Raw genomic sequence first — 26,139 nt, forward strand, 5'->3', positions numbered from 1 at the left:
TTTTCACTTCAAACTTAATGATAGTATGTATCACCATATCATAATATCTCAAGAACCACTGGAGATTTAAACTTCAAACTTAATGATAGTGTGTATCACCATAGGAAGACAATCTGATTAGATTTTGGAGCACGTAGGTCAAAGGTCAAGGGTCACAGAGGTCAACTTATGAAATTCCATACATTGAGATTGTTATCATGATATCTCAAGAACCACTGGAGATTTAAACTCCAAACTTGTTTAAATTGCTCTATGGCGGAGGCATCATTTTCGACTGCGCGCAGTCAAAATTCCATCTATTTTTTTTATAAAACTTGTTATTAATAACAAATGCTAACATTTTATGACAAAGTTGCTCTCAGCCAATCAAATGCAAGGATTTTAGTAACTCATAACAATTTCTGTAAGTTTTTTTTTATATAACATGTTTCATGAAATAGAGCCCTAGCTAAGTAGAAATGTTCTCGAAAAAACTATCTCCTTTGGCAATAATCCTATGTATGGCGCTCTTTACCCAGGTAAAGTGTAAGCAAACCTGATTGGAAGATATTAATTGAATGCTTGATATGAGTGTCTTTCCTTAACAGCTCATAGCCTATGTTGTAGTGATGTTTAGTGACCACCTGTCTGCAAAGACCACTTTTTGTGTTTCCCTTGGGCGGTCGCTATAGACAGGTTTGAATGTAGTAATGTTTAGTGCTACTGAAAAAAAAAGGACTTGTTGCCATGGTAGAAGAACATTGTATTAGAAGATAGATACACACACTAGAAGAAATTGGAAGTATTTCTATCAAGTATTTTATTCAATCAATGTAATAGATACTGCTGAAAAGTACAATGTACATCACAATATCTCTCACTCTCATGGTTTGGGCTATCGAGAAGCATGTTTTCTTTCAAACACGACACTATCGTTACATCTGGTACATAAAAGACATATCTGGGACTTGAACGTGACAGCCTGAGAGGCCTTAAATGGCTTGTTCGATGGTAGTTCATATAACACGTGGAATGGTTTTTACCTATGGGGTAGTGGAGGATCAGAACGTCTCAAAGGAGATGAAGTATGTAAGCAGTCTACAAGCTACTCTTGGCTAGAATCATACTCAAATCAGAATAAACGCTCCAGAAAATGTTGAATTATTATGCCGATTACGTACTAAATTTAGCAAGTGGTTTGTGGTTGAGCTGTGTTCGGTGTTTGCATTCATTAGAATTCAGCAACGTGACTGACCGTAACAAAGCTGTTTATTCCTATTTCATTTCTTCTGTTTCATGTATAGTTCGAGAGTGTGCTAGATTAATGTACTAACTTTCACACCCCCCAATATCATGAGCCTTTACTCAAAAACTTGTAAAGGAATAGAACTATCGTAACAATTACTGGATGTATTGGAAACATGCAGAGATTTGCAGTCGAGTTTCCAGGTTTATCTGTCCTCCAATTCACTATCTGTCCTCCAATTCACTTGCTCTTAAATTTAAAATCTTTAAGAGATCTTAAAGAGTGAGCAGCAGAAGGACTTCATTTTTCTGTAATTAGATAGCATTGGGCAAAGCTGCAACAGTGGCAACCGTTCTTAAATCTGGAACTTTTTCTTTAAGAGGCCTACAGGCAAGCTGCAGAATGCCTACATTTTCCCGCAAATTACCCCCGGAATGTTTGTGTGAACTACAAACCCAATTCCATTATTTATCACATCGGATGTCTGCTTGATGAATCAAAATCTTATAAGGAATTGGTTCCCGAGGCTTTTCAAAACAATCACATGAAATGCACATAATCCCTAGACAAAATTGCTTCCACCATCTGATCGATATTTTGTCTGTGAAGACAATAAACTATTTTATATTTACAATTGCATCGTGTGTGCACAAGAGTCAGAATGATATTGAGTGTGCTGGAAACGCATTGTGGGTTCACCATCCAGAGGGGTGTTTCACAAAGACGTAAGTTGGACTTTAAGTTGCACTTAACTATGGCAGGCCATTCGTGCCACTGGTTGCTCTCACCACTGGTCTCTCAATTATGATCTTTAGATAATATTTTTTACTTTAATGATGAACTATAAAAAATGGTAAATTCTGTAGATTTGTGACCACGATTTGTACATCCCTTGAGAGAACAATGCCAGTATATGGTGAGAGCAGACAGTGGCATGAACGGCTTGCCATAGTTAAGTCCAACTTAAAGTCGATCTTAGTCTTTGTGAAACACTCCCCAGGAGCGATGAAGTGATCGAGAGCGGTCCATTATATGGCTCTGAGCTGCGTGAGGAGATCTGATACGAAGGATGACTGAGAATGATTTGTACTTGCACAGTTCACTTGTAGCCTGCAAAATGAGGCTAAGCTATCCCTTCTAGCAACAACCCAATGTTAAAAGGGGACATACCTGCTGCCAGGATTGAGCCAAATCCATGATTTAGGAAGTCCTCCGTCGTGATGTTTACTTAGTGAATGAGGTACCGTAAGGTTTCTGGCACAAGAAGTAGATTTTACATTTCCATTTGAACCCCCTGATCACTCCTGACTCAATGCAATGTGCATTATTTCTCTTGAAAGTTATGGAGCAAATAGTTACTGAGGATCAACCTATGAAATACTTGTGTGATGTTGTAATTAATTGAGTGTGGATTTAAGTATTGATTTCTTTATTTGGCAAAAGGATTTATGAGTAAATATGTTTGTTTTTTTCATACACACAGATGGCACAAATTGAAAAGTAAGGGAACTATTATTTAGGGGAAATATGACGGACCAAGGTTGAAAAGAGATTCATGGATTTTATTAAAAAATTATGATATAGTTACATTTTTAGAAATAATAGAAGAGAGGGAACATTCAAATCAAAGAAGAGAGGATAAAAAGACACAGGTATGGAGAGAGACAGAGAGTGACAGAGAGAGAAAAAGAGACAGACAGACGGAGAAACAAAGACAGTTAAAGGGAGAAAGGGGAAACTAAGGAGAGACAGGTTAAGCTTTTAGGGAATAACTTTAAGGGTTAAGCGTAAAGCTAATAGAGAAATTAAAGAAGAGGAGCCCCAATTACATGATCATTGGAGAGAAGAGGAGGTTTTAAATGAGATCAGTCTGGAATGAAATTATAGTAATGTAAAGCACTGAAGTCTAGGACAGTCAACCCTGCCTTGAGAGCTTTGACAATAAGGGAACAGCTCCCTCTAGTGTCAAGTTACAGTTATCATTTCTAATCCTGGCTGATGCCCAATGCATCCCCCCCCCCACCCTCTATCCCATAACAAGCAGGTTTCTTCTTCTATTTTTGTATTTGAAGAGAAAACATCAACATTCTATAGTCATTTATCTCCTTTCATACATGAAAAGTCATTTTTTCCCCTTTAAAAAATTGATAATTGCTCTGGAAGTGTTGTTGCCCATTAACGAAAAGTTTTTCGAATTTGAATTTGGGTAGTCTCTATCTCCATTGATGATTCCTGTTAACTTTTAGGAAGGGGGAGTTTTGTTATTGTTGCTTTTCTTGTCTTGGCAGAAAATGAGATGACTTGATACGGCATACAGTGGGATAGTATGTGGTTTGAAATGCAAGATACCATGAACTCGGCTTCCAATTCTGGTGAAAAATTCCTCTCAAAATTCTTACCACACACTCACCTGCAGATAATCACATACATGTAGCATTATGCAGTGTCCTGATGCTAGAGCTACATAGCAAGGACGGATAGAATGTCACAAATTGATTTTGCAGATGATTTTTTTTCTTAAGATTTCAGAGAGAAAACAGAAAAATATGTAGAGTCCCTTTTTCTTCTTCTTGTGATTGAATAATTGTGTAATTGTTTTGAATCAATCAACACATTAGAACATTGTTTCTCTTATGAGGCAGTAAGCACCTTTAAATTGCACCTATTAAATGAAATAACTATAAAGCATAGTGTGACTCATATTTCTATAATTATCCTACAACACAAAGTTAAGAGGGTATGCTTAGGGGCCCATGTTAAATGCATACTCTCCTCAATTTGCAAGCTGTTACCACGCCGCTCCAGGTCAGCCATTTAAGAAGAAAAAAATAGTAACTTTAGGCAATTTTCTATAAGAAATTAGCCATGACTGGCAAACCATTCTTGTCATGACAGAATTATCATTTTAGTAATTGTTATTAGTTTAAAGATATATTTGACTTCTGGTCATGCGATTGCATTGTGAAAGAAACGGTGTGGAATCGATCAGAAAAGGTTGATCATCTAGCATATAAGTATTGGTGTGTACTGCAAGGTTCTGGAATCATCAAATTTGATAAGAAATTTTGGCCCAGTCTTGGTAAAGTTACAGGCACTGTATACAAAAAGATGTATATGGGACTACACAAACATGTGGCATAAAAATCGGGACAGATTTTTATGCTGCTACAGGCCATATTTAAAACATGAAGGCATTTGGGGAGCCATGTACGGAACATGTTTTATCTGATGTTCTTCCACACTTGCATATATTAACGATGATAACGCTCACAAATTATGTTTCACCTCTTCCCAGAACTCAACCATCTCTTTATAAGGAGAAAAATTCAATTCAGATTTTGTATATTCACAGCTGATGTTGTAGATTGGTAACTTCAGTGTACTGCACCTATATTATATCACTGATTAGCAACAATGGCAACTGATATCATGTTTCTAGTACTTTGCATTGAAAAATATTAGCATGATCTAATCTAGATGTGAATACACAGCAATAATACAGATACTTAGGTACTAACAGTCTCAAGATGTGCAGATAGGAGGTGATATAGAAATTAAAAACCTGTAAAAAGAGATTGGGAGGGAGAGGGAGAGAGAAAGAGAGAGAGAGAGCAAGAGAGAGAGAGAGAGAGAGAGAGAGATAGAGAGAAGAGGAGGAATGGAGGGAGGGGGAAAGGAGGGGAACAAGGAAGGGGAAGGGAGGGAATTCAAAGGGGGAAGGGGGCAGACAGGAAGAGGAAGACAAGCAGTCAGATAGACAGACAGGAGCAGATGTACGAACAAAGGAAGAAAGAAAGATAGAAAAGAGAAAGAAAAAGGATAGATGAAACAGGGAAATCACAAAATGCATGAAAGAGAGATTGAGAGATTGAGAGATATGGAAGAATAAATGGAGAAACACGTTCATAAGATATAAGGATTGATCCTTTTAGGGGTGGAGGCTGGATGTTGAGGGGGGGGGGGTGGTAATGTTATTATAATTAAATTTTATAATGATTAAATTTCTTTTCATATTTCATCTTTAAAAAAATAAAATCAATGATGTGCTGAAGCAATTATGTAAACGCAATCCCAATTGTTATGGGTACACATATTACCCCAAAATGTAAGCATTTTATTGTTTTTTTTAATAAAAAGGCAATGTGATAGATGATTAGATTATGTAAGTTTTTTATTTGTCCTAGTTGCAGAAAACAACAGGAAAAAAGGTTCCAATATTATTTTCAACACTTCAAGGCCAAGCAATAATAATGTAGTAATTTTTTCAATATACTTGACCAGAATGTGTCCATAATTTGAATTGACCGCAAGATACCCAGGAGTTTTCAAGTCGATAATTAGCTGCTCTAGATTTTCCCCAATCTCTGATGTCTTTGCCAGGCATTACTTTTATATATTGATATTTCATGAATAATTGAGTGTGGCTAGCTTTGAAATTAAATCAATTTTTTTAGAATTTGCGATCTAAAAAAGAAAAAAAATACCATGTGCTCAACTTGGTAGAAAATGTGTTTATAATAAGCTTTGCGTAAAACTGTTTGGGTCAAATTCACAAAAAAGGAGTTAACTTAAGCCCATGCTCTAACCTCCCCTGAACTAAAATAAGCACAAATTAAGCATGCAAAAGCCTATATTTATTGCCTTTTCACTGAGCATGAAGACATGTGTGCACTATCACTATGAACATGACAGACAAAGAAAGCGGACAAAATATACAGTTTCTCAGGTAGACAAGGGAACATCCCTTCACTGCTATTATGTTAAAAGTGAATATGCATGTGACACCTGTTCTACACATTTTTACATAATAGCAGTGAAGGGAAGTTCCTTTGTCCACCTGAGGAACTATATTTTGTCCGCTTTCTTTGTCAGTCATATTCATAGTGTATGCTTATGGAACTTTAAAACAGTGAACTACTTTTGTGAATATATATGAGTTAATGCCCTTCTGGCTCTCAGCAGACATTATATGCTGATATTGCCGCTTTCAAATTGCTTTATTGCAAGACCACACTGTGGTGGTTAATTAATTGTTACAAATCCTGTTTGGGATTGTGTATTCATGTTTTAATAAACATTTTTAATGGTAAAAGCAATTATATAAAATGAGGATAAAGTAATTTGCATGGAAGCAACAATTCGAGGATTGGGTAGAATTAGGCCGAGATTAAGTCAGAAAGATTTACGATCAAAATTTATCATGTGGTGTGCCTGTGTAAAGATACAAATATGTTTTATGTGTTGAATGAATAATGTGGGACTAATCTGCTGCAGTTGAAGAGGGGAATTTTTGATCATTGTTTAATAGACTGTGACGTACTGTGATTTTTTTTAAATGCATATCAATTGATTGAGTATGGGTTCTTTTTACAGAGATCCCTGTTTTACAGTTTCACAAAAGAATGCATAGGTCATACATTAAAGTGCTCTGGTAATGTTAAAAACAATACCTTGAGATAATTGAAGGGACATTTACATATCTTGAAATTATTAATTTCATGATCATGATAAAAGGAACAACAACAACATTGGTTGTTTGCATTGTCAAATAGCAATACCCTCATGTATGCAATTTGTCACTGTACTCTGTCACAAGAATGAACTCTTAAAACAAAATGTTGTGTTCTTATAAATGTAATGATAAGAAAAAGAAAAAATCATCCCAGAATCCAATGTAAATGTTTACACTGTACATTTATGTATGTTTCCCAGGTGACAGATGAAATAAAAGGTGCCAAAGTTAATCAGAAATGGTACATGAGCATTTTAAAGTGGCACGTTCCCGCCAGTGTAGTTATCGCTGCTCTAGTCATCGCCATCTTGGTTCCGAAGATCGACTTCTAATTTGCATACAGCTGTCAATCAAAGTACGCGCGGCCTGGCCTGCCTTCGCCAAGCCAGCTGATCGCTGACGATCGCGACGTCACGAAAGTGGGCGGAAACAGCAGCCGAATCTTAGAGCCGAACTGCGATTGGCATTACTTCGGCACATGTATGCGATAATCGGTATTGTCCGGGCATTCGGAACATGCCATCTGCGTAAGAGCCGTATTCTGTTGGTGTCAATAGGCAGCTAGCACCGTCCGCCAGCGGGTACGTATTTTGAACGCCCTCTGGAATACGGGGAACATGCCTCTTTAATAGTTGATCAATACCAAGTTGATCCATAATGAAGAAAAAAAAAGTGAAGAAGTTAACACAATTTCCATGTGTGTGTTAAAAGCATTTTATCACATGTATACATTTTTGCATCTTCATAGACAAGAGAAAGCACTGTTCAGTGGAATTTGTTCAGAAGAGAGTCTGTGCAAAAGTTACAGCATTGGCTGAGTAGGGTCCACTGGATAATTGCTCTTTTAGCTCAGTTTGAGAGATACAAAGCACTTGTATTCCTGTCACCCTCAGCATTCTACAGGTTGATATGCTTTGACAAGCCATGTGATGCAGAGTTTACCCACGCCCCTCTTCTATGATAATATTTTTGCAGGGGTCTCAACTGAATGATGAACGAGAGATGTTTATTTGTTCATTTCTCTTCTTCCTCCCCCCCCCCCCCTCTCTCTCTCTCTCTCTTGCTCTCTCTCTCTCTCTCTGTGTCTCTCTCCCTCTCCCTCTCTCTCTCTCTCTCTCTGCAGCTTGCATTGGGTGAATGACCTGCCAGGGACTCTTCGTCAGGTGAGTATCTCAATCTTTTTCAATGCTTGCATGAAGGACACTGTGCCGGGCTATGTTTATTCTGCCTTTTATAACCAGACTTGATCAGGTTGTTATGTTTTTGCTTTTCATGCAATTAGTCCCCATGGTGCATTCTCCTTCACGCCGCCGAGAAATTGCACATGGAGACGTTTTTTTTCTTCTCCTATTTAGAGAATGAAATGTGAAGGAGAAACAGAGAAGCACAGGTTTAATTATGGATTGATCATGTCTTCTTTTCAGTCTTGTACCCTTCACCCTATCTCTTTATCTTTTTTTGATTTTCTTTGATGTTTTTGAATTTCTTTGATGCATACAATAGGCACAGGGAAAGGAAAGGAGGGTTTTTTTTGGGGGGGGGGGGGGGGGCTTGGGGGACGTGTTTCTAATGATGTAAAAGTAGGTTACAGCTCAGGTGCTCCAGATGTAAATGGCAGCCTCTTGTTTGTTTGTTTCTGTCATATTTATGTCTGTCCAGGCAGCATCCTTCACCGGAATCCATGCTTCATAGGCATTGCGTCTTAAACAAACTGGGCTAATGTGATTAGTAGTGGGTGAGGGAATAAATATGATTTCTGCAGTACCCCTAGGACATGCAGTCTTGCAGATTATCAAAGGAATATATATATATATATACAGAGAGAGAGAGAGAGAGAGAGGGGGGATTGCAAAGTTTGAAAAGGATAAGGGTAAATGGAAATCAGAAGAGGGGCTTAATTTTTTAGAAAAGTGCTGAATAAGTTATGGCACCTCATGAGAGGGGGGGGGGGGCATTTACCCCTTCCCTTTCAAATTCTCTGCTCTCAATTTATGCTTCCATGCCCATTCAGCTCCTTTATAAATGTAAATCCACAAAGATGCCTTGTCCCCCTCTCGGCTGGCCGGTCCTGGTGCTGCCATGGGAGAGAAGAGACAAAGTAAGGATGGAAAGTTTGAAGCTCAGTGGAGGAGAGAATGAAGAACAACATAAAGAGGGTGAGAGGGGATATGGAAGGAAGATTGTAGCAATCTTTGATATTTCAAGAAACAGGAGATTTGATATGGGAATGACATTTTTTAATAATGAAACACAAGGAATGAAAAAAGGAAGGAAAAGGTGAGAGTTAGAGATTAAAACAAAAAGAAAGAAGATATTCAGGTGTTTAAAAGTATGCATCATTTTGTGCATATATGTCATGGCAACAGGTCATCTAAATGGGAAAAGGTTTGCCATCCATCATGCAAATTCCTCCCCGAGTACCTTGTCTTGGAATAAAATGATTGATCTTGTACAAACATATGAATTATATCTAGAAATGCCCTACATGCGCCCCCCAAGTCCCGATTTATCTTGGGCGTTGATGATGAATGGGTGTTTTAAGCTGTGAGGTTTGGAGCAGGTTTGGACAGTAATCGTGCGGGGGATGATGGATATCTACCCAGAGATGCGAGGGAATTAAAGTAACCTGCCTGCTGTTAGCAAGAAATGTTTTCACAGAGAAAAGGTGCATTTACACTGCAAGCAAAAGTGGTTGGTTTTTCTCACATTCCAGAGTTCTGTCAGATGTTTCTAGGTAACTATAGAAACGCTGGCCGAAACTCCACCAGTTTTTGCAGTGTAAATGCTCGCTCTCAAAACACAGGTGAATTTTCCCGGTGTTTGGTCGTGTAACTGTTCTTGCTTCCGTGCTAACGCATGCAGACTAGCAACAGGTGGTGCACACGCACGACTCACACAAGAAAAATCAGAATTATCAAACAGTAACTAGTGTAAATGGTTATTTAAAAATAACTAGCGTAAATGGGCTTAATGTGGAATTAGAATGAGATGAATCATGGCACTCTGGATTTACTTTTAGAGTTGACTTTGGTTGCAAACATTTTAAACAGACAGCCAATCGGGAGATAAAATTCTCAAACCCATTGCCTATTGAAATGTGCTTATTATAGTCTCTTGTCCAAGCCAAGTGTAATTTGTACATTAAATGAAATGAAATTCACATTAACAATGTCATATAGAAGAAATGTTGAAAATGATAGCAGCCTTGCGCACCCATCTTTTTTTAAAGCCTAGTTATTAGTTTTGAGGTATATGCTATCCAGCCTGGCACTAAAATTCTTTGGGAAAATATCAATCTTCATTTGCCACTCTCCACCTTGGTGTTAAATGGGTACCTGGTAGGATGTGAACGTTAATGTAGTTTGCTCAGGATTTTGTTACCGTCTATTATTCATTAAAAAGGATCTGAAGAAAGATAAGACATAAGAAAATTAATTTAAAAAATAACATAAAAAATGAGTAGTATTTTAATGTTTTAAAGAAAATGTGCAAGTGATTTTGAATCAATTGAAAACAGTTTAGTTTCAAATCATCCATTTGTAGGAATTCTTTTTATTAATCCTTGACTAAAATACAAATTGAATTAGTTTGCTAAAGCTAATCATAATGTAAATGGCTTTGCGATGGGAAAAACACAAACTAAAACAGTGGGAAGGAGGGAGGAGACGCAAATCATCTTTATTTCCCTTGCGAGAAATAAGTAAGTGCATCCTTTTTCTCAAAGCCAAAAAGAATGGGGAAGAAATTACTGTTAGGCTGCCAGGCAAATTTTAGGGTCAATAAAACAAATTTCACACAGGAGAATTAATTATGGTCACCTAATTTCCAACTTTCATGTGTGCCCTATATTAGTAGTCACTTGTGCCGCGGGCAAAAGCTCTTTGTAGGTATACGTGTCAATCAACTCCTTCATCTCTATTCGGAAGAAGACGTTTAGAGCCCTCTCTTGACAACCATTCGCCAATTAGCATCTTTGGTCTATGGGGGAGGAGAGAAGATGCTTTGTGTACAGGGACATGATGTTGACTTCTTGACTTATGAACCCTGTTTTCTTTCTAACAAATTGCCACAGTCATGGTAATAACGTTATCGTTATGGTGGGGGAGGACAGGCAATGAATATTTTACCAAAGCTCATAAGATCTTTTTTCTTTACGTGTAAAGGCTAAACACAACCCTAACCTGCAAAAGCACAACCTAAGTTCATGATGTGACTGAAAGATCATGATATTCAAAGACACTCCTGCATTCTCTTTTTCTTGTTTTGTATCATTATTTTCTCTGTATATGAGTGTAGATAAACCACCAATATACCTAAGGTGGTAAGGGCTCGTCCATATATTTTGTTGTAAACTGCTGTGTTCTACTGCTGCATTATTTTGTGTGTGAACTAAATCAGTGGCAAGTAGGCTTTTTATAAAGTACCTAGTATGTGCATGAAAGGTCATATGAATACTCATTTATTTGTTTTGCTATTAGACACAAAATACAGAAGCACAGTTTGCTTTAAATGAAAAAAAGCTTACATCTAAAAGCATTCAATACAGGCCCATATACAACCACTCTACTTTTCATTCTTGAGTTACAAAATACATCAAATTTAGAAGGGGTATGAATAATTTAGTTGTTAACTGTACAATTAAGTTTCCCTCCATTATTCTCCTTTGATGTGCACTCCCAAATATTTTATAGTGGATAAGTATAAAGGATATTTTCTTGAGAATTTCTTTTCTTCATAATCACCTCTCTCTAGTTTGTCAGATGGGATATTTGTAATGTATTTATTCCTCTGTAACCATTTTCACAACATATTCCTTTTGAGTACACTGCTTTTAGTCTTGTTTTATTCTTCTCTTAATTCTTTGGTTGCTTTCTTCACCTTTCTGCACCTTTCTGCACAGTTGCTCCTTTGCCACTTGTGCATTTTTGCACAACACAAAAGGCACTGGTCAGTTGACAGAAGGATTGCGTTGTGAAATACGGTTGCTTTACAAATTACCAAATTCCAATTTTGATTAGGTCCATGACAACCCTTACAAACACCAGCATTGATTAATATTGTTCTTGAAACAGCAAAGTAATCTTGAAGCCTTTGGTATTTATATCCCATGATGGAAATAATGTCACAGGGAAATTATTTGTGTGGCACATAAAGAGTTGAAAGATATTTGTGAAACTAAGAAATATATTTCCTTTATTTGAATTCCCTAGGAATCATTTCTAAGCCAACTGACCCCCAAATGCTACTAAATCTTTCCAGACAAGAAGTCGGCCACTCTCTAATTATGCTATTCTTCAGGGATTATTAATCTTCACAAAACCTGACTCTTATTTGTAGATTGCTTTTCCTCCCCCTCCCCCCTTTTTTTGTTTTAATTGTCCACTTGCTATCTTACGTTTTGTTGTCCTGGGCCATCTTGGGGGGTTCCACACCATTCATAGAAAGGCGATTCAAATCCTGAATAGTTCTTGAGAAGCTCTCAGGCCACACCATCATTGATTGGTACATCAAGCAGTGGAGTTGTGTGAATGCACCCCCTCTCTCTCTCTCTCTCTCTCTCTCTTTGATGTGCATAAACCCCTGTGTTTATATTTATTAATTCATAGAACTTCTGGTAAAGGAATGTTACTGTACTTATGTGCTGTAATGTTCATAATAATTTATACATGTATGAAATAACTCTCACTTATTCACATTTAATAAAACCCAGGGGGAATTCTGTTTGTTAAAAAGATTGCAAAAAAAATAATTTTTTTGGGGTATTTTGTATTCCTGCTGAAAATTTTCCCTGATGTAGTAGGCAGTTCAAGCTATCAAAATGATTGCATGTAACATTTTGGACAAAGGAAAAGCTAATTTTCATTTAGAAACAAAATTAATTCTTGAATAGAACTTGCAAATTTAATGGTAATATTGTAATGGTTGATGTAATATTTGGCTATTACCATTTGCAATTATGGAGCTTGATTTTGGTTTTTTAACTTCATGCTCCTACGTTATGCGAGCACAACATAAAAATGAAATTCTTGCAAATTAATGATAGTGTGAACTGCATTTTAATTCCGTATTCTGTCAGCACGTTACCAAGGGAATAGGATGTAGGTCAAGGAAGAATCAAAACAATCCTTGTTGGTTGTCCTCCTCCTCCTCCTCATGCGATCCTCCACCCCAAATCTAGAATGTGGTCAGTTATTAAGTAACAAAAAAAGAGAGTAAGTTGTGATTTGGACCGCCAGTTTATCCAACCCACGAGCTTAGGTTGTAATGAAAGTGGTGTCGGATGTTGCCTTTGAAAGCCAATACATGATTTGATGGCTTTCCTGGACAATCAAGGGTGTAAGACAAGCCTAGAACGTGTTTATAGGATGATCAGCGGTTGCAAAGAAATTGATGATTTGAGGGTGGATTTACTACGATTTGAGTTGATACTTTGTGCAAAGTGTACTGGTGTGTCCTTGTGGTTGTACCTACAGAGATCTGCAAAAATAAACTGTACTTGAAAGAATCTTATAAGATCTACAACGGCTGCATATCTTAGATTTTTGTGTTAGATCACTTTTCCATTTAGGGAATATGAGAACTGGCTGAGATAAATTAGATATTCATTGTTGACCATTATCCTATTGGACCTTTTGAAGCAGATTTTATGCAAATGGTTACATATCGATTGCTTAGAGCAGGATGGACATTAGTTCATATAATTTTACACTGATTTATTGCCCTTTTGGCTCACAAGAGACTATGTCTCACATTTTAAATGGGGTTGTAGTCAACAGATGGTTTTCCGCGTACTGCAGGGGTTCAAATCATGTTATAACTTTCATAATTTTGCACCCATGTTTTGTGTACCATCTTCTATATACTTTTCTTCCTGTAGCCTTCATTGCACTGAGGTTACCAAAATTCTCTCTCACTTGACCTCAGCAGAGAGTAATTTTTTTTTTTTACAAGCCATTAAATGAGAGAATTAAAAACCTGGCTTTAGAACTTACATACTGCCTTTCAAATGGCCATAGTCACCTCAGTATTCAAAAGTAAAACATTACTCAGGGGGGGGGGGGGGGTGGGGATACATGCATTAGAGAAAATATTTCACCTTGTGCTGCACAAAGTCTGTTTAGTTATATAATTATAAATCAAATTATAATCAAAATAACTAGTATCTGGAATTCATACATTGTCAATATTCTGTTGAGATGGGAGAATCCCTTGAAAGAGAGTCATCTGTGATTCCTTCAAAGATTCTAAGATTCTAAGATTTAGGGCTATCCTCTTCAATAAAGACTATTCAGGGCGAGAACGGCATTAACTCTCTGTTAGCGTAAAAGATTTACCGGTAATGCCTTTCTGACTCTAAACAACCAAGTTGTTCTTTGTGCAGTACTCCAGTGGCTCAAGTGTACCTAGTCACCTTGTGTCCCATAAAGCAGCGGTCATCATCGGCAGAGTGACCGTACAGCTTCATTAGGATCCGAGGTGGATCGATCCATCACTTCAATTCTCCTGTTGGAAATCAGAGCCGTGGTTTTAAATGGGTCAAATATATCACACGACCAGGATGGCTTTAAACCACAAACTCTTCGCTTAAGCCCACTACAGGCTAGATAATCAGACTTTTGATCCGATTGCGTCGTGTGATACGAGCTTTCATTCAACCATGCAAAATCTTTATGATCAAGGTTCTTAATCATCCTATGAATAGTAAAATCTTGTTGTTTTTTTGTATGAGGAAAAGCCAATCAGCTCGCAGTAACATCAGACCAGTCTTATAATTTGAAGCCACTTTTGCCTGTACCCCAAATCAGAATTGAAGGAGGCAGATTATCTTGAAGAAGAAGAAGAAGAGAATCCCCCATCAAGAAGGCACACAGAATTTTGATTTCAAGCTTTCATTTCATTACTCAGATCCTCAATCAGGACAAAAACTATTGGAAAAACAGTTTTTATTTTTAATTTATTGATTCCATTCAAATATTTCAAGACATTACTATTACTGGGTAATTGCCAGTCTACTTATAAAGTATGCCCCAAATGACCATTACATCTAATGATCATTACTTAGAGGTAGATGAATGACCAGCTATCATAAGATCACCCAGGAGAAAAGGCTTAATGATCAGGTCATTAGCAAAATGCTAAGTCAACACATTAAATCCCCATCCATTACTTGTACAGCTTGTCTGTACCCTACCTTAACTTAGGTGGCTTTGTCGTATAGCTCATTCCTTGCAGTGCCATTTTTTTTTTTAAATGCACTACAGCTTCATGCATCTTAGAGTTTCATGGACAAAAAAAGAGAAGTTTTCTGTATCACCATGGATTTGTAACAAGATGAATAATGAAGAACATTGGTTGAAAGAAGACATTGGTACAATTCTCACTTATTGTCCTCCTTTTGTTTTTGCATTACAATAGTTTGACACCATCAACCTGGAAAATTGAGTTATTTGTCGTGTACAATATGAAATTTCTTCGGAGTGAAGTTTGCCTGGAGAAACAAATAGATGCCTTAATCTGATTGATGTTGAGAAGAAGAAAAAAAATTGGGGATGCGACCCACTTTACCTGTGCCGCTGTGACCTAATTTTCAACTGTTATGTAGGTTTTGTACATTAATGACTGTACACTTGACCATGATAAAAGACTATACAGCATTTGAAACATGGGCTCGATGTGAAGGATCTATCTTGAAGATCTATAATACTGCCAATCTTGTCAAACTTGAAATATGCCCCCAAGGACAGGCAGAAGAGGAGGCATCAATAACAATGTGAGAAGTAAATATGTATGGTTTACCGGTACTCTGAATTTCTAAAAATGATATCTGGTGAATCCCTTGGGAAAGTTGTTTTCATTTTGTGAATAATGTTTTTCCTTTCTCTTGCTTTCTCTTTCCACTTCTTTCATCTCCCCCTCAATTCTCACATTTCCTTTCTCTTCTTATTTTTCTCTTTATTTCGATTCTTTTCATGATCCGCTTCTTCGTCTATTCTCTTTCTCTTTCCCACCCTTCTTATCATTCTCTATCCACCTATCTATTTCTCCAAACTCTTTCTATCTGTTTTCTTTTAATTTTGTGTCTAACCCCTTCTTTTTTCTTTCACTAATCCTCCCTTTGTCTTTCCCTTTATCTACCCCTCTCTTTATCCCTCCCTCTCTCTCCCCCTCTCTCTCTCTCCCCCCTCTCTCTCTCTCTTTCTTTCTTTCTCTTCTTCTATGTTACCCTTTCCCTTTGTCTCTGTATATTTATGTCTCTGTATATTTATGTCTTTCTACTCTCCTTCTCACCTTCTCTTTACATATCTCTGTATCTTCCTACCCTTCTCCACCCCCTCCCCCATATTTCTCTTCCTCAACAGATTCACACAGCATTGAAGAAAGATGGAGCGTTCATTGGAGCTGTGTTTGGTGGGGATACACTCTTCGAGCTCCGATGTTCATTGCAGCTAGCTGAACTAGAGAGAGAAGGGGTAAGCTTCCCTCTATATTCAATTTTTTTTTGTAACAGTTTAAAAGTCAAATCTAATTAAAAAATGTGCATGCTCAGGACTAGTCTTTATTTCAAATTACACTGCTGTGTGGAAGCTTAGAAGATATATGCCTTTATGCTGTAATTCACTTTGCATGTATCAGTTTACTTTAAGAGAAATATATTTTAGTGATCTAATATGGGAGAAAAATTAATACATGTTAGCTTAAATACAATGCATTTTATTGCATTTATATCACATTAACATTAAATGAGAGTCATTTACCAATTGAACTGGTGTAAATGTAAACTCAATCACAATATAAAAACTATACAATATTTAAATTTTGTGCTCTATTTAAAGGGCTTGTAATTTGGTCATCAAAAAGTATATTGTTTTTTATGCCTTTTTAATTACAATTTTAAATGTTGTCACTTTTTGAATATATTTTACAGGGATTTGCCCCTCATATATCACCATTTACTGGTATGCAAGACATTGGTAATCTGCTTACAAGATCAGGATACAGTCTGCTTACAGTTGTGAGTATAAATATTAAAACCTATCTATGTCTTCCTATTTTTCTTTTTTTTTTCATTATTTAAATACATATTGGTGTATGCAGTTATCTCAAATTGGGCTTCATTCTTACTTTTTTGGAAGGGGATCCCGAATTGAGGCTGTATACATTCTTTCGAAATTGTGGGGGTCTGGACTAAGATTTTGGATGCCCATGTGTCCTGGGTGTCTGTTATTGTTGAGCCCAATGTAAGAGATATATATATATATATATATATATATATAGCTCCCCCTAAAATAAAATTGCTCCAGATCTCATTCATCTTTGTGACATCATCTGTCAATCATTAGTGAGCTAACAAGATACAGTGGTATGCAGCTTTACCAGAGCTGGCCACCTGTTCACAATAGACCATACAATACCAACATAGGAGTTGCTATGCCAGAGGTGCTGTAGCATCACCAGGAAAAGAAAGGTAATGTGGAGGTATTGTATGAAAGAATGCAATTCTTTTGTGAGCATGTGCTGAGCTGGGAGAAGTTACATACCAATGTCTCTTTTTAGCTCACTAATGATTGACTGATGATGTCACAAGATGAATGAGAGATCTTGAGCATTCTTTAGGGTGGAGCTTTAAAATTATTTTTTAAGATATTTAAAAATCTATGCAATCTATGTATTTGTGTCAAAAACAAAAACTCAGTTGCATGCAGCCCTGCACATCAACAGGAATCTACTTATATTTGGATTTCACCCGACTTTTAAGATGAACAATGGGAAAGGGCAAACTAACTGAAGCTTTCTTCCACCAGACCTTTTGATATTCTTATATTAAGAAAGAATGCTACAGTAATCCTAAAAGAGTCACTTCTTTAAGTTTTTTTTTTATTTCACAGTTTGTCCCTACCACAGAAGATGGGGCAATACGCTTTTGGATTGGGTGCTTATTCTAGAAATGTATTCCATTTTTTATTAATTTATTCCCCAGATATGATAGAATTCAGGTTGAAAGGCATGTTCATTGTGAATGAGGATCGCTCTCTGTCAGAGTAAAGAGCTTCTTTTCAAATCGACTTCAAATAGTCTCTTAGGTTCCTTTCTCTCTCTTCCCCCTCCTAATTGTATGTGTTTTGACTCAATTTTCTCCCTTTTTAATGAGATCATTTTCTGTGACCCAAAATTCATGTCTCTTCATGTCCAGTGAAGGAGTAACCAGGGAATTGAGATGCACTTTAGCAGATTTCTATTTTGTCATGCTCCAGTTTTACAAAGCACTTCTAACAAAGCAGAGAGGCATTGTAGTCTACAAATTAAGACATTATCTTGGAAATATAACTTCTGTCTGTTTGTATACAATTTGCTGCTTGTCAATTTCCCCTGTTTTTTAAATCATTTTTTGAATTTTTATTTGACTTTCATACCTTTTTTATGATTAAATGGAATTCACTAAATCCAGAAGGAGTGCTTTCTCAACTGCCACAGTTTTAACTTACTTACTTAACTGATGCAAATGTAAATTAAATGATTGTGCTCTCTGAAGATAATTTGCAAGTTTCTATAATGACTGAAAATGAAATTTTTACAGATTCCTTTAAATGAATACCAAATGTTCAAGAGTACAGGTACATGAAATCTTTGAAACAAATATTAGGGGAAATGTCTTTTTTTTTTAAATTAATTGAGAGTGAGGATGGAGAGAGAGACAGAGAGAGAGATAGAGAGAGAGAGGGAGGGAGAGAGAGAGAAAGAAAGAGAGAGAGAGAGAGAGAGAGAGAGAGAGAGAGAGACATGTTGCCTTTCAATGTATGTGATGTTTTCTAAAGTTGTTTGTTCTAGAGTAGATCCATTACCAGATTTCAAGCTTATTTATAGGTCATTGGTATTCTAAATAGTTCACTGGATATCCATGCAGTGTAGGTGGTCAGACTCTCAAATCAGTTTGTCCTGAAAAAAAATCTCTGTTTGTTCACTAAAATGAAACCATCTCCCTCCTAGAATTTGAAGGCCTTTGTTTTAAATGGAAATGGTAATATAGATTCCTCCTTATGAATGCAATGCATTGTCTGGGTGATTTCATAATTTTTGCCCAGTTTTGCACATGTTACATCGGAACATAACTTTTATTAATTTAAGTGGTTTAAGCTTATCGAGGCAGATTATGATACCTCTAAGTATGTCCCTGCCAAGCAATGATAAACAAATTATCATTGTTTATCAATCTGTTTTACACATGAGCACAATTTGAAATGTTTTTTGTGGGTTTCTCTTTGTTGTGCATAAAAAAGACCTACCGGTAGTACATGTTTGTGCTGTTTGGTGAAGAATTTTAAATGAACTTTTGTCAGTTTTGACTGAATATTTATTTTTTTTCTTTAATTAAATGGAAAATAAGTGCATGCATCTTGAGAGTAATTTCCATTAAAGATATATCCAAAAAAAAGTCAAAAACATTTTACAAAAGACAAAAGGATTCTAACTTCAGCTTAAATCTTTAATGATATATTTTATTTTACATCAGTGATGAAATTTCTTGTATTCACCACTTTAAGAGCAAAACGTGGAACAAAACCAATTTGAAACATCACACACTGCTTTGTATAGATCATTCAAATGATTGTGGTTTTGCATTGCAGTCAAAATGACATGATTTTTCCTTCCTTGCAAGAAGTTCTCTCTTTTCCACTGATGGCAGACATCAGTGTAAAATGATATCCATGTTTATGCAAAGTGTTACACTATACAGGGAAAAACCCAAGGGCAAAGAGACTAGGACATCATGCTGTCAATTTCACATAAGTATGAAAAACATTGACCAAAGAAAAAAAAATAGTTGTCTTTTGCAATGCGTGGTAAGATTTTATTTCACGAGATGAAGTAGACCGCCGATGATTTTGCGCTGAATGTTGAAACTCTGCCATTACGTCACATCCGTTTAACATGCAGAAAATAATTGTACATGAACATATCTCCTCGCACAAATGAGCAAAACGAACAGAGGAATTGATACAGCATGATAGGATAGCGATGGTCAGCAAAGATTGTACAGGATGATGATGGAGTCTGAAAGGTGAGACTAAGTTGCAGTAGCGCTTGTCTGTGTTCGATTGTCTTAACATGGTCTCATCAAGGGAGCCAAGCGTTGAATTACGCGAGGTGTCTTTCAACAAGACAATTTCCGCTCGCAGCCGAGTAATTTGTGAGATTTGACGTCAGGTGGCAAGTACAAGGGCACCTCATTCTGCCGAGCATCTTGGGGTTGTCGTGGCGATGACTGCCTGCTTTTTTCATCACTCTCTCAACATCTTTCCAGACATTTACACTCATGTGTGCAAGTGTTAACTGTCAATTTAAACCATGATATAGTGCTCTCCAATGGAAGGGGATGACCGTGAGAAGGAGCATATCGGGCCAAATAAAAAATGATATAAGCGCCATTTGAAGTCATTCCTTTGATTCTTCATTAGATTCTTGTCAAGATCGAGTTCAACGTACTTATATCAATCTCAGGTAGCACCAGGTACTTAGAATGAAAATGGAATTAAATTCTTTTCAAGTGATCTGCTATGATATTGATTACATCATTACATCCAATTATTGGTGACATTAATGTGTCCGGGGATATAGCAGTCAATTACACTTTCATTATACATATTATCTTTTATGTCTATTTGGGGAGATGAAGCTCCCATTTTTTTCTTCAATATCAGTGTATAATCCATGTAATCAGTTTATTTTAGTCCAATATAGATGATTGACATAGTTTTCATGATTGTTTACATTTAACATTATACCAATGCTCTCCGCTGTTTGCAGAGAAGATTACTAAGCAAATGTTTACTGCAGATTATGAGCTAAAGGGCAGATCAGTGAGAAACAGCATACCGACTATACGCCATATTGTACCTCAGCCATTAAAAAGCAAACACTGCCATGATGAGTATAATTTTCTCACCTCTGAATGACAAAAACAAATGAGTTTAGTTCCACCATTCGTTGATTTATGGAGTGCGTTATCATAAAGTGGTTTGGGAAAAGAAAATAATTGTAGTATGTAAGTATTGACTTGCTATAAATACATCTGGCCGTAGAAAAGTAAGTTTAAATTGTTGTTTTGATGTGAGCAAAAACACATTGGAGATTGAAACTTCAACTCTGAGGCTGTCAAACTTTTCCTAAGTGATTTTGTTTTTGTACAGATTGATGCAAAATATGTGCAGCATGTGAGGATAGTTACAGATCTCAATGAAAGATGAAATTTTAGAAAGTGACTCATAGAAAAAAGCGACTTTCGATCAGGAAGGCAAGATAAGATGTTCCTGAAAGTTTATCTTGAAAAGATGTTACGGAATAAAATGAGATCTCAAGATGTTCTTGAGGATAAACTGCAATGTAATCGCAGAATCTACCTTTTGACCGTCTTACTATCCCACTAGCCCTATAATGCCATGGACATTGTACATGGTGTTCCAGCCTGCGGCATTGGCAGGGTTAATAAACGGTTCATTGAAAGTCGACCATTAAAGTGAACGAGATGTGACGCGATGTGGACGGAGGGGCATCAGATTTGGGATAGAGATTAGGGAGAATGAGGCGAGCATCACTAGAGTGTCTGTGACAGCCGGTTAATCTACCCCAGGTGGTGGCCCATTAATCCTCATGACTGGATAATCCGATTGGCCTACTCACGCTGCTTCTCGTTACTTTTGATGGCACGCTGGGCCAATCACAGATAAGAAGGGTAATGGAAGGTGCTTTATTGGTAAATCATCCCCCCCCCCTTGCTCCTGTACTTGAATAAAATCACCAACCCTGAATTGACTGAGTTTACAGGGATGAGTTCTGACTGATGTCTTTGGTAGATGTCAACTGATGGTGAATTGGGGTTTATTTGCTTTATTGGAGCTTCTTCTCCATCTTCTTGTCGTTTTCTCTCTCTTTCTTTATCTCTCTCTCTCTCTCTCACTCTCTGTATCTTTCCTATCCCCCTGTCTTTAGTAGTACAGTGTACACATCTACAGTAGATGTTAACATACTATTTTTCAAGCTTTTGTATGCTTATTTGCACTTTCTTATTTTTCTTTTTTCTTTTCCCTTCCCCCCCCCCTCTCTCTCTATCTCTATCTCTTTCTCTCCCTCTCTCTCTCTCTCTCTCTCTCTATCTCTCTCTCTCTCTCAATCTCAATCTCACTCTCACACACACACATATACAGACACATGTGCACTCATCACACAATAATGCATATCTTTGGTAGATGTTGATACATAATGTCTTTAGGTTATGGTGTGTTTATGTTCTTTTCTCATAAATTCTCACTCTCTCTCTCTGTCTCTGTGCCCCCTGCCCTCTCTTCTTATTATTCTCTCTCTTCTTATTATTCTCTCTCTCTCTCTCTCTCTCTCTCTCTCTCTCTCTAGATCTCAGCTCTCTATCTCTCCCCTCTATCTGTGCTCCTCCCCCTTCTCTCTTATCTCTCTCTCTCTCTCGCCACTCTTTCTCTCTCTCTCTCTCTCTTTCTCTCTCTCTCTCTCTCCCTCTCTCTCTCTCAGCCCCCCTCTCTTTTAACAAGTGAACTTTATTTGTGTGCAAAGAGTTGCCCCCTCCCCCCAAGAAGCTCTTACCTCAGGGACCTCATTATTGTATCAGCTCAAGGGGATGATAATGAGGCCTTTGATTCAAAGCGGCATGCGAATTACATCACATTGCTTCTCATTAGATCATGGAAGATTTCTGTCAATCAGTGAGCAAGACTGATAATGTTTTCTGTTTGACTTCCTCATTATATTAATTGCTTTTCATTTCGTTCTTTGTTCTTCATGGCATCTAATCTGCTCGGTTACCTTACAAACATGTTTTTTTGTCTTCCTGTAAATGAGATTATTAGTCTTAATTGGGTTTATGATGCATTTCAAAATCACATTATTTGATATGATGATAGAGCTCATTGCCTTCTAATGTGTTCTATGAAAAAACATGATATACATAATACTTTCAACCAAAGATGTGGTGGTTTTCCTGTTAGGCATGACTATAAAATGGCATTTGTGCTGTTTTTCCCTCCATTGCAGCACTTGTGATTAGATAAAACATAATAATTTCATAGATCAATGTGGGATGTTATTTTGCATGCCTGGTTGCCACGTTTCATTTTCCAAGTGTATATTGACATGGAGACATTCATTGCCAAGTCAAAACGAAGCGTAATGGGTTTGTGAGAAAGTGTTTATAAATTAAACCTAATATAAACAATCTTAGGGGAAAAAAAAGCACATTCGTAAAGTGTCGCAAGTAATAATTTTCATCCATTCTATACATTTTCCCTGAAACAATGGTTTAAGGAAATCCAATTACTCAACAGGTTTTCTAGGAGATTTAATATATGATGTTTTCATGCATTTAACTGTTTTCCACTGTTCCTTTTTCTGTAGTTTAATTCAATTAAGTGCAGAATTTGATTCAAACATTAAAAGTAGTAGTTATATTAAAAGTGCAATTTCAGATATTTGAGGATATTGCTGGGATTTCTCTTAATGGATAAATTCAGCCATTTTAGCAATTTAAAAAAAAAAATTTAAATCAGTTCTCAACATGTGTCAAGAACTTTAATATCGAGGCACCTTGGGGTCACATGACTGATCACATAGATAGTGTACCACCACTAGGCTTGAGAATTAACTGTGGCAGACACACCATGTGGCTGTCATGAGCATTGAGACTCTTTCTCTCTCTCGCTGGCTGATGAGTCCATGTGACGATTAACGGGACATCAGCCCCCGGTGGGTTTCCTTCCACTTTGTCAGTTTGAAAGCCTTGTTATTCAATCCGTCTGGTTGGCAGATCCTTCTGTCCTGCGGGTGGTGGATGTTATAGACACTGGTAACATTCACTCTTCAGCTTCATCCTATCTCACGATATATATATCTTTCCTATCCCTCTCTCTCTGTCTATATCTATCCCTCTCTCTGTCTGTCTATCTCTCACTCTCCCCCTCTCTCTCTCTCTGTCTATCTATATCTATCCCTCTCTCTGTCTGTCTATCTCTCACTCTCCCTCTCTGTCTATCTCTACCCCTCTTTCTCTCTATCACTCTATATCTCTATCCACCCCCTTTCTCTCTCTGTCTGTCTCTCTCTATCTCTCTCGCTCATATCTACCTCCCCCTCTCTCTCTTTCTCTCTCTCTACCGCCCCCCTCTCTTTCTTCATTTCTCTCTATCCCTCTGTGTGTGTGCGTATCTCTCTCTCTCTCTCTTTCACTCACTCTCTCTCTGTCCACTCTTTCTGACACTCCATTCCTAGCTGTATTCCTTGCTCAGACCCTGTTTGTTTTTTTATTTCTAGAAATGATACAGTAGATGGTAGATAAGATGATGTTTTTCTTTATTTTGCTACATTTGCATCAAGTATTTGACAGGATTTGGTACCACAATTTATATTTGCATAGCGGAGACAGCTGAGAAGTCCTGACCTCTTTGGCTCATAACGGAGGACTAGGTTAAAGGGCAAGTCTGACCCATTTGCAAAAAATTAAACAAACAAAATGGTGCAAGTTTCTTCAAAATCAGATGAAAAATGAAAAAGTTCTGAAATTGTTAAGTTTCACGTAATTTCTTTAAAAACAGAGATATTTATTCAATTCAAATTGCAGATGGGCAAGACTTACCTTTTAAACCAGTTTTAACTTACTCCATTGATTCATTGATTTTATTGATCTCCACAATTTTAAAACTAAATCAATAGACAGTTTTAATGAAATGAAAATGAGAAATTGATTTCATATTGACATGTTTTTAGTTTTGTTCATTTAGAACTTTGATAATTATGATGGGATGAAGATGTTGACCCTTGCATGGTAGTCCATTTATTATTAGAGAAGATTAACTCTATACACGTATTCAGGGTTTAAACCTGGATTAAAATTATTATGCTTTCATAAATACCTCCCTTCGTCAATGACATCTTCGAGGGAATTGCCGGCGAAGCTCCCTGCCTCGCTCAGTACAACAAGGATGTTTAAGTTCATTAAATTGCACATACATGTATGTTCTGAATCAGCATATGGGAAATGCCCGGTCACATAGGTTCTTGAACCCCATTTTCTTGAAAGTAGACACAGCGAACATTGAATGCAACTTGTGTCACTTGCTCTCGACCTTGGGTGCAATTAGATGCCAAGCTGTTGCATGCATTCCCCCCGTTGTCTTTTGGGATTCGATCACACAACACACACTTCAAAACAGCCTTGTGAATTCTTTACTTTCCAGCAGCATTGTGGATTCAAGCGGGATCGATTTCACTCACCCTCTTTTGTTAAAGTTAGGAATTGGTGACATTGAAGTTTCTCTCAACATCGTGGCACTAGGATTAGAAATATCAAATTTTTCAATAGGAACCGTTTCTGTCTTGAAAATCATGATAAGAGAGAAATAAATCATGAACTCAGACTTAAAGTTGATTCATCTGTTCTTCACAGGAAATATAGATTTTGATATTGCTTGAAAAACTTTTTGGTATTAAGAAGATAAGCTATGCAATCATTCGTGAATTTTCTCGCAAATCATATTTTTAACTAGTCATAGATCTGAAGAAAAAAATTACCACAGGGACCTAAGTGATAAAAAGCTTTAATTGATCTGAACTGACCACGTTTCAATCAATTAGCCACCCCATATAGACAGGGTTGCAGTTGATATCAAAATGCAGTCTATCAAAATCAATTGATAAGCTTTGATTGCCAATATTTAAGTACGGTATATATTTTTTTCTTTACAAAAATAATCACCATGAATTGTGTGACAAAAACAGATTTTGCTCATTAATGGTTGCATTGACCACATAAATATCTCCCAACTTCTCATATTTGTTATAAAAAAGAGCAAGCCAGGTTCTCTCTTTCTCTGGGATACTTGTCTTGAAAACTTTCAGAACTGCCTTCTCCTTCTTTTTCCCTGCCCTCCCCCCTCCCCCCTCCCCCCTCCCCCTCCCCCTCCCCCTCCCCCCTCCCCCCCCCCCCCCCCATTTTGGCATCTAAGTTTTGAACCAAATAAGGACATTTGAGCCTGTTATTTTTCAGATGATGTAAACCTGATACTGGGTTTAAGGTCAGTCGATTTGAATGTGACAAAGCAATAATTCAGTCCTTGGTCTTCTGGGCTTTGTTAAAGTTGACCTGGAGGCCTTGAAACTTGCTGCAGGTTGAGATGTTATAATTGTATGGGGGTTATTAAGTCATATGTAATATTTACAAATGATGTTCATCTGAATTATATCTTGTTCGTAGTATAGATTTTGTACGGTCAATTGCATAAGTGCATCATCTGTACGTCATATCATCAAAACTCCCTGGAGACATGCTTTTTCTGGAGTTTGATCCTCTTCAACATTGCCCCCTATAGAAGCCTTGAGGTGTCGTTCC

The 26,139-nt window shown here is 37.1% G+C and overlaps 1 protein-coding gene across 2 annotated transcripts in view; it reads left to right on the forward strand.

The window, feature by feature from the left end:
• LOC754687 (arginine-hydroxylase NDUFAF5, mitochondrial) overlaps window positions 1–26,139 on the forward strand; it is an 80,045-nt gene that overhangs the window by 24,873 nt on the left and 29,033 nt on the right. For both annotated transcript variants that reach the window (XM_030999277.1, XM_030999276.1), the window contains exons 7-9: window positions 7,861–7,900; window positions 16,097–16,207; window positions 16,663–16,749. In XM_030999277.1, the coding sequence (XP_030855137.1) occupies window positions 7,861–7,900; window positions 16,097–16,207; window positions 16,663–16,749 (238 nt within the window). The remainder of the gene's footprint in view (window positions 1–7,860; window positions 7,901–16,096; window positions 16,208–16,662; window positions 16,750–26,139) is intronic.

Source organism: Strongylocentrotus purpuratus, unplaced genomic scaffold, assembly GCF_000002235.5.
Source record: "Strongylocentrotus purpuratus isolate Spur 01 unplaced genomic scaffold, Spur_5.0 spur5_scaffold_5, whole genome shotgun sequence".
NCBI classification, from domain to species: domain Eukaryota; kingdom Metazoa; phylum Echinodermata; class Echinoidea; order Camarodonta; family Strongylocentrotidae; genus Strongylocentrotus; species Strongylocentrotus purpuratus.